Source organism: Emydura macquarii, unplaced genomic scaffold, assembly GCF_026122565.2.
Source record: "Emydura macquarii macquarii isolate MOO-44397 ecotype Brisbane River unplaced genomic scaffold, CSIRO-AGI_Emac_v2 contig_312, whole genome shotgun sequence".
Taxonomy (NCBI): Eukaryota; Metazoa; Chordata; order Testudines; family Chelidae; genus Emydura; species Emydura macquarii.
Window position 1 is genome coordinate 13,949,203 of NW_027130449.1, and position 13,280 is coordinate 13,962,482.

Sequence of the window (13,280 nt, forward strand, 5' to 3'; positions counted from 1 at the left end):
GTGGGCACGTGCCTCGCTGCTCTGGGACGACACCGGGCGCCCAGCGACATCACCACGCTGAGCCCCTGCGGCGGCGCCAACCAAGTCATCACCTCAAGAGGCGCACCACCGTTCTGTGATGTCACTGTGTCTCCTCACCGCGCTGCACGGTGACCTCATCAGGCTGTGCCACCCCCCCTCACATCACCACGGCCCCCCCCCCGGGCGGCCCCCACCCGGCCCCGCACACGGGGGGCGGCCAGCCAGCCACAAGGGCCCGGGGGCGCCCCCTAGGGGCGGGGCGAGAGCCAGACCAACTCAGCCCGGAGACGGAAGGGGCGGGATTTCCGGAAAGGCCGGAACGTGATTGGCCGGAGGGAGGGAACGGAAGCGGAAGCAGCGTAGGGCGCAGGCGCAGCGGGCAGGCTGGGGCTGCGCGCGGGGGAGGGTCGGGAGTGGGACGCGCCGGGCCGAGAGAGCGATGGAGACGCGGGGGGAGCCGCAGCCGGCGTGAGTCAGACCCGGGTCCCCCCGGGGCCGCCAGCCCCGTGCGCGCGCTGTGGCGGGGGAAGGGGGCGGAGCGAGGAGGCCGCCGCGCCCCTCGGCGGTAACCGCGGCAGGGCTGCCGGGCCGGGCCGGGCCGGGCCTCCTCTGCCCGGCGCCCCTCCCCGCGTCCCGGGCCGGGCTGCCTGGGGAGCCGCGGGCTGTGGTGAGGAGATGCGGGGAGCCCCTCCCCCGTCCCCCCCCGGCCATTGGGTCTCCAGCTCCGCACGCCCCGCTCCTGGCCGGCCGCGGAACGGGGGTGTCAGCCAGCAGGGGCTGGGACCGGGCACGGGTGCGGTGTCCCTCTCCGGGCGGGTCCCTAGCCCCGGGGGAGCCAGGGCTCCATCGCCTCTGCCGCCTCTGGCTCCAGCCCGCTCCCAGGCCGGGCCGGGCGTGTGCAAGGGGAAGGCGGGCCGTAGCGTGCGTGTCTGGGACCCGCATGGTTCTGGCGGAGGGAGCCAAAGGAGGGAGAAGACGGTTGTATGTTAGTCTGTCTGTCCGTCCGCGGGACTGTTGGGTGATCAGTAATGAGGTGCCGGCGGGAGGCAGCCGCTCATGGTAGCGGGGCTGGAGCGGCTAGAAAGGAACGGCCGCTCCCCGAATCCACCCTGGACTGTTCCCCCTTGCTGCTAGGGTCTGCCCCAGAGCGCACGTCAGAGAGTGGGTGTGAGCATTGGTATCACTTCGTGCGTGACCGTAGACTGTGGCTACACACAAGATACCTGCTTTTAAAACCTTTCCTCTATACTCAAGGCATCTGGAAGGCCTGTGCAATGGTTATGCAGAGATGACTTCTGGATGATTCTTTACAGGAGGAGTTCTGCTTGTGGGCAACCTTACCAGCAGCCTCTTCATCTCACAGGCACGTTAGGTCTCCTGTGTGCCAGACTCTACCATCAGACACAGCCATAATAAGAGGAAAGGATTCCAGAACCTGGTCACATAATGGGTGGAGGGAGAGTCTCTGTCCTAATGGGTTTGGGGAGCATGGGAGAGGAACACTGTAACACACACGTCCTAACTTACTGGAGCAATGTGTCTTTTATTCCTTTGGTCTCTCTTTCAAAATTATGTGAATCTTTTTCTGGTGAAAGGTGCTGAGTTGACAACCAGGAGACTGGAGTCCTCCGTTTATCCCCAGAACAGCCATCTTCTTCCAAACTGCACCTTCCAATGTGCTAGCGTTGAAAGGAACCCTTTCAAGTGATGAGGGTAGCTTAGTCTCCATTTGCTTATGCGGCCTTTAGGAAATAGACAGTCAGGCTTCAAACAATCTAGCCAAGGCCTTGTTATTAGCTCTGCCCCCCCTGCCTTCTGGTGGTGCGCAGGACGACTTCTGTAAAATTATTTCAAAGGGGTTTGGAGTGGGGAGAATTACTTGTGGTAAGAGGAGAAAAGTAAAATTTGTACAAACTGTTTCCTAGTTTCCCTCAACCGTATATTAATGTCCATGATTTAGTCTTACTGATCCAGTGAGTCTCAAAGTTTGTGCAACCACAGGTTTTTTTGGTATAATTTTTTCATAGTCACTTTATCCCTTTTTTAAACCAAGCCATCAGGGATGAGTTATTAGCAAAATTATCATCTGACCTTACAAAGGTAAAATGGAAATGATGTAAATCTGTAGCTTGGAGTATGGAAGTTCCGCTCTTCCCAGGTTGTTATGCCCTATGTCTTTAAAAAGGGATTTTCACACTGGGACGTATGATGCAAACAATTTTGCCACTTTTCTGTCTCCCTCTGCTATAACTGTCAAATATTTGTTTAAAGAGAAGCTTCTTTTCCTCACAACTTGACTGCTTCCGCTTGACCCTGTCTAAAATTCATCATTCCTACTTCATTATGGGATCAAGTTCAAGAGGAGGAAGGTGAATAGGAACTATGTTGCTCTTTGTAATCATAACGGGAGGTAGGAGTAAAGAGAAGAAATCTCTTAGATCTCATTCCACCTTGTTGCAAATTGACCTATACTCATGAAATACTTCCTGTAGTATTCTGCAGAGCAGTCTTCTTGCCCAGACTACAGGGAGCTCTAACTTCTTGCTCATGCATCCTTTGTCTGGTGCAGGGACGATCCCATGTGTTTGTGTATAGGAGACCAGCCTCTGTCAATTTCTGATCCACCTATTTTCATAGCTGTTTCCTATTACCTTGTATTTCTCAGCATCACATAAAGGCACTTTTGGGTCTCTGCTGTGTGTTCTGGGCACATTCATTTTACACTGGAAGAGAGGCATCATAGGGCATCAAAATGCACTCATGGAAAATCCTTGACACTGTAATGCTCTTTGCCGTTGCAAGTGATCAGTTGATTAGGTGAGACTTCATTTCCCACACACACCTGCACACTTTGATATAAAAAAAACAGTTGTCTTTCGCAATCAAAAGAGTTTCAACAAGAATTCTTGCCAAAGACATGTTGATGGAAATATTGTGGGACTTGCAAGTGATAAGTGTTTTTAGGGTTATTGAATCAAATCGTGACTGAATTTTTAAAGGGCTAGTTAATTTCATGTCCATTAGTAATAGCTGTAGCTCAGATCTCATCTTCAGGACTCATCCCCCTCTTTCTGTATTGTGCTGCATTCAAAGAAAATTGGACCTTTATATGGATAACAAGAATATCGGTTCTAATACACTATGATGCCCCAAAAAAGTGTTGGAAGGAATATAAAATCTCATGTTTCAGGTCTTAAGACAATCTCTAACTGTTAGGGGTTGGGTTGAGACTTTCATGGAGACTTTCATCCCACATCTGTCTACTACGGGGTTCTTGACCTTCCTCTGAAGCATCTGTTGCTGGCCACTGCCAAGGATAGGATATTGGACTAGACGGGCTGACCACAGGTCTGATCCAGTATGGAAATTCATATATTCCTGTGATTGGTGAATTGAGTTTTCTCCTTTCTCTGAAGCATAAGCTATTGGCAACTGCAGGCCACAAGGCTGGATAGAACTATGGGTCTGCTCTGGTGTGGCAAGTTTTTCTTGTGTGTAGTAGACCTTTTATTTCATTCTCTTTATGGCAACATTGACCCAGAAGGCTTCAAGAAACTTGAAGCTGTTTTAATCAAAATTAGTAAGGGCTGTTGTGCATCAAACCCTCTGTCTCCGTAAAAATACTTTTATCCATTGTTGTCGGCCATTAACATTAGCACTATCTGTTGTGAAGAGGGCACAGAGCATGTAAGCCTAGTTTTGGCAAGTTCTCCTTCCAGTGGTAGGCTGTGTGTTCTCCTAAGAGCAGGGAGAAATGTTTACGTAATCTTGTGTGACTTGCTCTCAGCCAAGAGTCACCTGAGGCAAAATAAGTTAGAATAAATATTGGTGTCAATCACTTCTTGTGTCAGAAAAATTTGCTTTGTGGGAGCGCTGTGTGCTCCCTCCAGTTACTCACCTTGGAGTCTTTGTGAATATGTGTAGCCGTCAGAGTAATGCACAGTCAGTACTTGGCACCTGAGCTTTATAGGGCAGCTTATAAATGTGATTGATTCAGTTATTTGTGGATAAAGCAGTTCTATTGTTTGGATTGTTAAATGTAAAAGAACAGTTCAAAATTGTTTTCCTCTTTACCATAATAAAGCAGATCCCACTTGTACAGTCAACTTGGATCACTAGCTCACTCTGTTTCCAATGGTATAGAATGAATGCCCTAAGTTCCACTGCATTGTAATGAGCAAATTGCAGTTCTGGAAACAGCGAAACCCCTGCTCAGCAGGAGGTAGGCTGTAGAGAAAAATGACTTAATTCTACGAGTATTTCACTGTGTGTGTGTGCATGCATAGAGTGCAATTTGGGGGAGAATGCAAGCTTACAGTGCAAGATAACATTAACTTGATATTTTGTCTCAAAAGACTACAAAAGAGAAATTACTCTCCCCCAGCTTGTATTATTCTACATATGTTACTGACGGGGGAGCACTAGTCTGTAGGGTTAACTGTGAAAATACTTTAGAGCTAATTTTTTAAAATGTAATTGTATGACTTATGGTCCCTGGCACTAGGATATGGGCATTCCATTGCCCTATCAGTATGTGCCAAAAGAGACCAGGTCTCTACATTTTGCATCTGTCATAAAACTTGCTATGCCAAGGTGGGGAGTTCTTAGGCTTTCACCCAACTTTTTCATGGCTGCATATCTCAGTCCCATTTCTTTCTTTCCCAGGTTACACTGATATCTGTCTCCTGTGTGTTGGCTAATGATATTCTCCACTAAACTATCACACTGGCTTCAGAATAAAGTTGTTTGTCCTTTACATGGAACAGCAGCTAAAGACACTTTGGGGATGCCAACCCTGCATGTATATGTATCAGCAGTTGTAATCTGGGTATTGTGGCAAATCCTGTGATAATTAGCATGTATACTGTCTTACAGTGAAACATTAATATGGGTGAGATGGGTGATCTTGCAGAGATTGCACTAAAACGAACTTGCTGTTATTATTAAAAGGTTGTTTTCACCTGTCTGGATGTCAATGATCACAAGTCAGTAGAGTGGTTTCAACAAGATCATGCAGCAGGAACAATTCGGGGTTCATGCGTGGAATAAAACTTGCTTACGTGAGTCTGCCAGGCATATTGGCTTTCAGCAGAACAGATGCAAATTGTTGTTAGTTACAAATGTCTGTAAATGCAGTTCTTTCAAGCCAAGCCACTATGGTCTTGACTCCTTGTACAAGTGCATGGCAACAGCTCTGGCCTCTTGAGAGTCAGAGCTTGATTTTGATCCTCAGTGTATAGTGTAACATGTGTTAAATGTTCTTTCAACAGGAATAGAATGAGCCAAGGAGACTCAAACCCCGCAGCAGTTCCACATGCAGCTGAAGATATTCAAGGAGATGACAGGTGGATGTCTCAGGTAAAAGCTGATAACACATTTGTCAAATTAGATTGGATCCTTTTTGCTAGCAGGCTGTGAGGCAGTCAGGTGCATGATGACCGAAATACAGATGTTTACATTTCTGATTGGGTGGCTGGTGCTGCTCTGCCACCCAGATGTTAGAAGCATTGTTGATGGGTTGCAGTAAGTCACAATTAAAGAGGCAAAAAGCAGCTTTGTGGCATGACCTGAAAACCACATTTTGAAGCAGAATTCCAGAAAGATATTTCAGCTGGCTTATTAATTGCAAAGCATTGCCAACCAGTTTATTAAAAACAAATAAATTGGAGAGCACTGAGGTGTGTGATATAGCCAGGCAGTGACAAAGTTGAGAATTGCTGAACCCAAGTGTCTGGACTCTGTCTCCTGTTTGTACCACTAAATTATTAAACCCTCTCCGAGATAGGGTGAAATAGTCTGAGGAGACTTGTATTGCGACTAACCAGCAACTTGAATGACTATAGATTTAGAACTACTGAACATATCTGGCAGCAAGCACCTCCTTTGTGTATAGTGCATAGTGTAGCTGATGGGCTCTGAGTTTTAGTGGAGTGGCCATTTAAAATGTTAGGATTTGGGTATGCCAAGGAGAGAGCTTGCAGGAAGAAAGGTCCAGCAATTAAGGAGTTAACTGAAAGATACATGCCTGAGGGGCAGACAGGAGGGAAAGTCACAAAGTTTGGCAGCAGAGGAATTGGTTGGGCAACTATCACTTTCTGTGCATGGGCTACAGATACCAAAGGGAACTGTCAGCTGGAGCTTATGTTGCTGCTTTCTTTTAAACAGCACAACAGATTTGTCTTGGACTGCAAGGACAAGGAGCCCGATGTGCTGTTTGTGGGTGATTCCATGGTGCAGTTGCTACAGCAATATGAGGTATCGCCGGAGGGGTTGAAGTGGGGTTAGATGAGTGAGATGGTGCCTCCCTGTTACTTCTAATCCAGTAACTGGGACAATACGGACAGTGCCTCCCCATCCCCCAGCCCTTTCTAATCTCACCCCCACTTCTTCAGCTGCTTTCAAAACATTGATCTCTGTGCTTGCCCTAGGCTTCTCCAGGCCCATCCAGATCCCATCAGCCACTTCAAACCTCTGCCCCACCCCTCCTTTCCCTGAGGTCACTTGCAGTAGTAATGGCTACCTTCAGAATTTCCTCTCTCCCCAAAATCCCATGTTTGGCTGAGCTCTGATTCTGGCCATCATGGACTGGAGATGGCTCCCTTCCTGAACTGTCTACATCCCTCCTGGATGGGCTGAAGGGAGGTTGCTGTTTAGTAGCTCCCTCTTTTCTTTATGCTAGGACTGAGCTTGTTAACCCTGCCCTGATCCCACCTCTTCTGGCCCAGAGAATGTGCTTACATTAACACCTCTCCGGGGGGAATATCTAACTCACTTTGAATATATCATTACCTGAGCTACCTGCTTACATGAAGTAATTTATTTTTAATACTGAAGGATAATATTTGATCTAAAATAGTCAATTGGTTCCTGGTTACAGATATGGCGAGAACTTTTTTCACCTCTTCATGCATTGAATTTTGGGATTGGTGGGGACACAACAGCACATGTTCTATGGAGACTGAAGAATGGTGAATTGGAGAACATTAAACCCAAGGTATAAACACATACAGAGCTGACTTTTATGTTTGTTTTTCATTTCTAGAAAAAAACTCAGTGAGTATTGTCTAGTACAGAGCTGAGGGCATCAAAATACATGAAGGGTGCATTCATACTCATCAATCTCAATGAGGTTTTTAACTCAGGCCACAGCAAGGTTTCACCCAGCTCATAACACGTGTTAAATGATGTACAGTGTACACAGGTTTTGTGGTGCTGGATGCCATGAAAATGCCTACAATACATACTGTACAGCATTGGTTTAAGTTAGGTCACCGCAGCCAGGCACATAATTGTTAATCCTTGAAAGTAAAGAAATGCTGTGAAATGGGTTCATTTGAGAGCCAAGACTGTTCTTGGTGCTTACAAACAAATAAGCTCCTTCACTTTTGAACCTTACAGTCTGCTTCAAATATACCTGGTATGTTGTAAGCACGGGCAAGATACAAGGTACTCTCCAAGTTTGAATTGGTCACTAAAGACCGTGAAGGAGAAGTGTTAGACTAATCTCTTCCTGTGCTGATTAGGGTGGCTTTCCTTAACTTTGGCTCTGGCTGTGTACTGGGTGAGAGGCAGAAGTCTTGAGTTTTGGTGATAAATGATTCAAGAGGCAGCAAAGCTCAACAGTCTGGGACCCGCTGAAGTCTGGGTTTTTAATATGTAAGCCTAACTCTGAATTGTCTTGTCTAATTGGTTGCGGAGAGCTAGGCCCTAACTATTGACCTCGCCACAAGCGCCAGTATGCCTACTCTGACCCCTCCTGTTTGTGTATCGTCATTGGAGTGCCAAACTTGCTGCACACTTCTTGTTTTCTCTTTACAGGTCATTGTTGTCTGGGTTGGAACAAATAACCATGAAAATACAGCAGAGGAAGTAGCAGGTGGAATCGAGGCCATCGTGCGGCTGATAAATACCCGACAGCCACAGGCCAAAGTTATTGTATTGGTATGCGCATCAGAGAATTATGATAACATAGCACCCTCAGAACAACCTGTGTCACGTGTTCCTTGTACCCCTGTCCCGAATCTATTGGGAGTTACCTGTGCATATTGAGGAGAGGCTGGTAACTTATTTACAATAATAAACACTGTAGGATGGTTTTTCCTTTCAGTGGGCTTTACCAACATTATCTAAGTTTCCCAACCACTTCAGAGGTAAGTGTTATCTTCTCTTTATAGGCATTGCTATCTGAGCCTATGTCTGTACTGGCGGCAGTCAACGGGAGATATGCAAGCTACATAGAGTAGCTTCTGTAGCTCCTGTCAACTTCCGAACTCCTACTTACCGCAGTGTCTTCAGTTCATTGCGCCGATGGGAGATGTGCTCCCATCGACGCAGTATTACTCCATCTGGCGGAGGTGGATTAATAGCGTTGATTTCTGAGTCGATTGAACAAGTCTCCACTTCTGGATAAATCGATCTGGTGGTGGCAAATTTGCCGCTGTCAGTCTAAACATAGCCTGAGACAGAGAAACTGAAACAGTGAAGTCACATGAGGGATAAGGATGAGGAGGGAGACAGAGCTAGGACTAAAATTTGGGCATTACTCGTTCTGATCCTGTACTTGAATAGCTTAGACTGTATCTCTTCTTCTGCTGTGGAGCTATGGGAGTTGCTAATCAACAATTAAAACTGCATAAAAAGGGGGCATGAACAGCCAATAAAAATGCTAAGGCCAAACAAAGTAGTATTGGTGAAAAGAGGAGCAGATTCTGCCCATTGGTCAGGAGTGTTCTTCAGACCCTGTTTTCAGTCATGTTTCAAAGTGGGGCTGAGGCAGATTGCTGGGGGGTGAGTGCCACCCACAAGGGGTAGGCTTCTTAAAGGGCAGAATGAGTGCCCAAGTCTAGAAAGGGAAAGTTACTATATTGTCTGAGTCACTTCAAAGCTCTCTTCTTTGCTGCCTTCCTATCTCAGGGCCTGCTACCTCGAGGCGAGAAGCCAAACCCTCTGCGGCAGAAGAATGCCAAAGTGAACCAGCTGCTAAAGGCCTCGCTCCCAAAACTCGTCAGCGTCCAGCTCCTGGATGTCAGCGGGGGCTTTGTGCACTCGGATGGCGCCATCTCGTGCCATGACATGTTTGATTTCCTGCACCTGACAGGAGGTGGCTATGCAAAGATCTGCAAACCCCTCCATGAACTGATCATGCAGCTACTGGAGGAGACCCCTGAGGAGAAGCAAGCTGCTCTGGCCTGATCAGCTAATATCAGTGTTCAACATCATCCCAGCCCCATCAGATCAGTTCTGTCACTGGCACTACAGAATCCTTCTTTCTTAAAGCACTTTCCATTGTAGAATGTTACTGGATGTTCGTATCTAGTGTTTTGAGGGGGAGGGCTAACGTCAAACTGGTCTTGTACATAAAAGGGCAGGGCTGACTGGTTTTACTGCAGGAAGAAATTAGCTAAAGAACATTGTTACTTTTAAACCATTCCTCATTTAAAATGAGAACAAGACTGTCACCTCCGTGCCCCTCACATGCATTATTGCTCTACGGTTGCCCTAGAAGCCTGTCAGCCTGACTCTAATAACCCATATGCAGCTCTTGGTTTAGCTTTTTCCCTTCTCTAGGGATTATGCTCTGTGTATTAGCTTGTGAACCAGAATCACATTCCACTCACAAGAAACAAAACAGCTGCATTTTTCAAAAAAAGTTCCCGCCTTTAGAAGTTTTATTACTAGGGGTTTTTTAAGAGACACTTGTTGCTTTCTGGCTCTTTATTTTTGAAGCAGCATAAAACTAAATGTAACTGGAATTCAGAAATGTAAAAAACCAAAGTGTTAAATGAGTTCAGCTCAATTAACACTCCCAAAATATTGTTCATGTGATTGTTTTACAAAGTCTGTTAGCTGTGACAAACTTCATTCCATTTTTGCTTGGACTGTGGGCAGATTCATTTGAGTGCTGCTGAATATCATGTCTCCTAGAGAACCTGTTCTTTGTTTTTGTTTATGTATAATATTGGCAGCTTTTAACAGTTCTTTGGTTTAGGAGCTTAGTTTTCCGGTAAACATCAAACAAGCCCGTCAGAAATGTAGAACTGACATTTCATTCCGCAGTGAGGGCTGTGTACAGGAGTCTGTGCAGTGCTGTTCATGTTCATAGTTATGATTTTTTTTAAAGTACAACTGTTATGCCTTTTTTCTTTTAAAAAAGAAATCCATACTCAGCCCCTCTTCGCAAGGCCTGAACCAATCTAACGCTTTAAGAGTTCCAAGGTGTATATTTCTTTATTGCATCTGTTTACTTGTACAAACATTTTATTCAGGCAAATAAGGCCTTTGACAGTAAGAAATTGAGTGGGTCTGTAGCCTTTTCCTCTCCCTGCCGCTCCAGCAAAGGGAGTCAGTGTGGAGAGTGCCCTGTTCACTGGGACCCTCTGTCTCACTAGAGCTTTTTATACGAGAGCTAATTATAATCTGTGTAATGACGACATAAAACTGTCATTTGGTAAAAGGTGAACAGGGAAAACTTTCTTATCGATAAGAAACTGTTTGAGCCCCAAGTGCAGAGCCTTGCTACTTAAAAATAAAAATATTTTAAACAAAGTTTGTTCTTCCTTGACTTACCTACCACAACTGGAGTTCAGCGGTGGTGTTATCCCTCAGAACGGCTCACACCACCACTAACTAAAATACAACAGCCAATGCAGACTTGTGCACTGGTTGAAGTGTTCGTGAAGGCTGCAGCCTTCAACTGTCATGCTGGTTTTTGGCAGGTAAATGAAAGAGGAACTGATTTTTGTTAAACAGGCGCTCTAGTTTCAGTGGGTTATTTAGCTGCCTAGATTGCTCTTTCCACCCCACTACAAAAAGTAGTACATATGTACTGTATCTAGCCTGTGTTTGCCCTTTTATTACAGTAAAAGGTTCTGTTTAAGGCAGGCTTTAATCTAGCATTAAGGAATACATTTATGTCCCCATCACGCATCCCTGCTGCTGTAGAATTTGTCGTAGCAGGAGTTCTGTCTGGATTGCATGCATAGTGTGTGTTTGTCTCCAGTGTACGTGATCCACACAGAGGTGTGGAGGAGAGCTGAAGAATTCCACTTCCCAGACATAAAAGTTCAAGTCTGATAGTGCTCTGTGGGAGAGGACACTGGTCTTATCTCCGCAGGACAGCATGGGTTGGGGGAGCGCTCTATGGGTTCAGTCAACCTGTTTGTTTGGTATCACCCCTACCTTCCCCTCGAACAGCTTGAAACATTAACAGAAACATCACTCAGCTCTGCTCTGCTGAGGATGGAGGCCTCAGCACAGGAACGGGGTTGACAGAGAAAGAAAGCATGCAGGTTTTAAAACCAAGGTTGGGAGGGGAAGATTTGGCAAGGTGGTATGGGCCTACCTTTAGCAAGAGTGAGGGGTGAAACACGACTTCAGTCTCGGTTCGCTTTTGAGGATTGTAGGTTTTTGTTGAAAGATAACGTTTGTTTGACCCATGTACTAAATATCTCTCTCTCTCCATGGTGTCGCCACACTGCTAAGGCAGCTACCTGCTGGCAATGTAGTTAAAAAGCCCTAAAACTTTTTACAGTGAAATGTGCTTGCAACAGTTTATCTTCAGCTGTGAGCCGGAGCCCTTTGAATAGGTGCGGATTGGAGTGGTATGGGTCTGGCATGTTGACAAGTCCTTTGGGCTGAGGGAGAGGAACTCAGCTGGCTCTCCATGCTCAAGGTTGTCTTGCTGTTGCCATCACCCTTCATCTCCCGTCTGCATTTTTTTCTTTCCCAGCTGCACTGACCACCTTTGATGTGTGTAGCCATGACTGCTGCTCTGGAAAGGAAGGGTAGCTTTCTCCTATCTGGGACATTGAAGCTACAGTCCTATTGCCACCATGTAGAAGTGACCAGACCATATCCCAATCTAACCACATAACCTTGGGGTGGGCAAGGAGAGAATCTTTTTCTTATTGTACCAAAATTAGAGTCTGATCCTGAGACATGCTGAGCATCTCCAATTCCAAAGGTAGGTGCTTGTCACCTCTTGGGATCAGCCCCAGAAAACCCCAATCTGGGCTGCCACTGCATAGCCTTTCTGAATTCTTCCACAGTAACTGGCTGGTTGTGAAAGAACTGACCCTTTCTGAACTTCTCATTTTTTTTTAAATGATCTAGTTACCGTTTACAGTTGTATGCTGGAGCCTGGAATTTTGTCTGTGCTGTGGTGTATGAGCATTGCCAATTTTATATTTATTGCAGTGAAGAAAATGCAAAGGAAAAGGTGTGAAAGGAAGGAGAGTCCTTATCTCTGAACTCGTATGTGGGTGCAAGCAAGGGGACTCCAGGTGCAGCATGGGGGACCTCAAGGCTGGAAGCTTGCACAGTATGTAAAATCTGACTACAGCCCCACTTCGTGGTGACCTTCCTTACTGGGGGCACTGCCCACTGCTGGTAACTGAGTGAACCTTCCCCAGGAAAAGCTGTGATTCTGCTATGGCAAAATTGCATTGACTGGTAGAACTCACTATGTTTAGTGCATATTTCAATATAAATGTAAATGTTTCACCCCAATGAGTTCTGGTGTGCATCTCTCTCTGGTTTCCCTGTGTGTGTGTGTGTGTGTGGGAGTGGGGGGGGGAGTGGAGGGGAGAAGGAGGCGGTCCAATGGGTTCCTCAGAATATGTGATGATGAGCAGTGGCTAATGGTGGCAAACTGACATCACCCAGGGGTGATGCAGGGGGAAGTGTGGCAGCTGATGTGGTGAAAATCTTTCAGGTCAAAGATGGCTGCATTCATCCCTGTGATATTCAGGAGGACACTCATCTGAACCTTCACTTTTAATTTAGCCTCTTTATGGGGTATGGAGACACTGTGATTCTCTGTTCTTCTCATCTGTCTTAAGTGGCCTATTTTTTTTAACTGCTTTAACTGCATTTAGGTTTTGCACCCAAAACTCTGCTCTGTGTTTAGATTGATGGGTAAAGCATAATTTGTGCATGGGCCCTATGCTGAACACGAATTAGTATATAATGACTATTCAGTGTGTGTGGGGTGGGGAGGTGTTTAAATCACTGAGATGGAATAGGGAATGAACCTTGGTACTGATACAGCTTTAAAATCAATCCAAAGGAGGCAGTGTTTGGAGTCTGAGCAAGAAACTGGGAGTCAAACTTGGGGGAGTGCTAAATAATGAAGGGGACAGGTCACTGATACACAATGATCTGGATTGCTTGGTAACTGGGGCACAAGCAAACAATATGCATTTTAATAGGCCTAATGTAAAGTTACACATGTAGGAACAAAAAATGTGGGTCATCCTTAC

The 13,280-nt window shown here is 46.1% G+C and overlaps 1 protein-coding gene across 5 annotated transcripts; it reads left to right on the forward strand.

Annotated features, from left to right (window-relative positions):
• The first annotated feature begins 358 nt into the window (after nt 1-358).
• Nucleotides 359-12,531, forward strand: PAFAH1B2 (platelet activating factor acetylhydrolase 1b catalytic subunit 2). Of its 5 annotated transcripts, XM_067566009.1 has the most exons (7): nt 359-380; nt 4,109-4,243; nt 5,292-5,379; nt 6,187-6,276; nt 6,899-7,015; nt 7,840-7,962; nt 8,935-12,531. In XM_067566009.1, the coding sequence occupies exons 3-7, from the start codon at nt 5,299-5,301 to the stop codon at nt 9,211-9,213; spliced, it is 690 nt and encodes a 229-aa protein (XP_067422110.1). In that variant the 5' UTR covers nt 359-380; nt 4,109-4,243; nt 5,292-5,298; the 3' UTR covers nt 9,214-12,531. The 5 variants fall into 5 exon arrangements, with proteins under 5 accessions (XP_067422110.1, XP_067422085.1, XP_067422093.1 ...); XM_067565984.1 differs by lacking the exons at nt 359-380; nt 4,109-4,243 and adding an exon at nt 400-489; XM_067565992.1 differs by lacking the exons at nt 359-380; nt 4,109-4,243 and adding an exon at nt 504-688.
• The last annotated feature ends 749 nt before the right edge of the window (nt 12,532-13,280 follow it).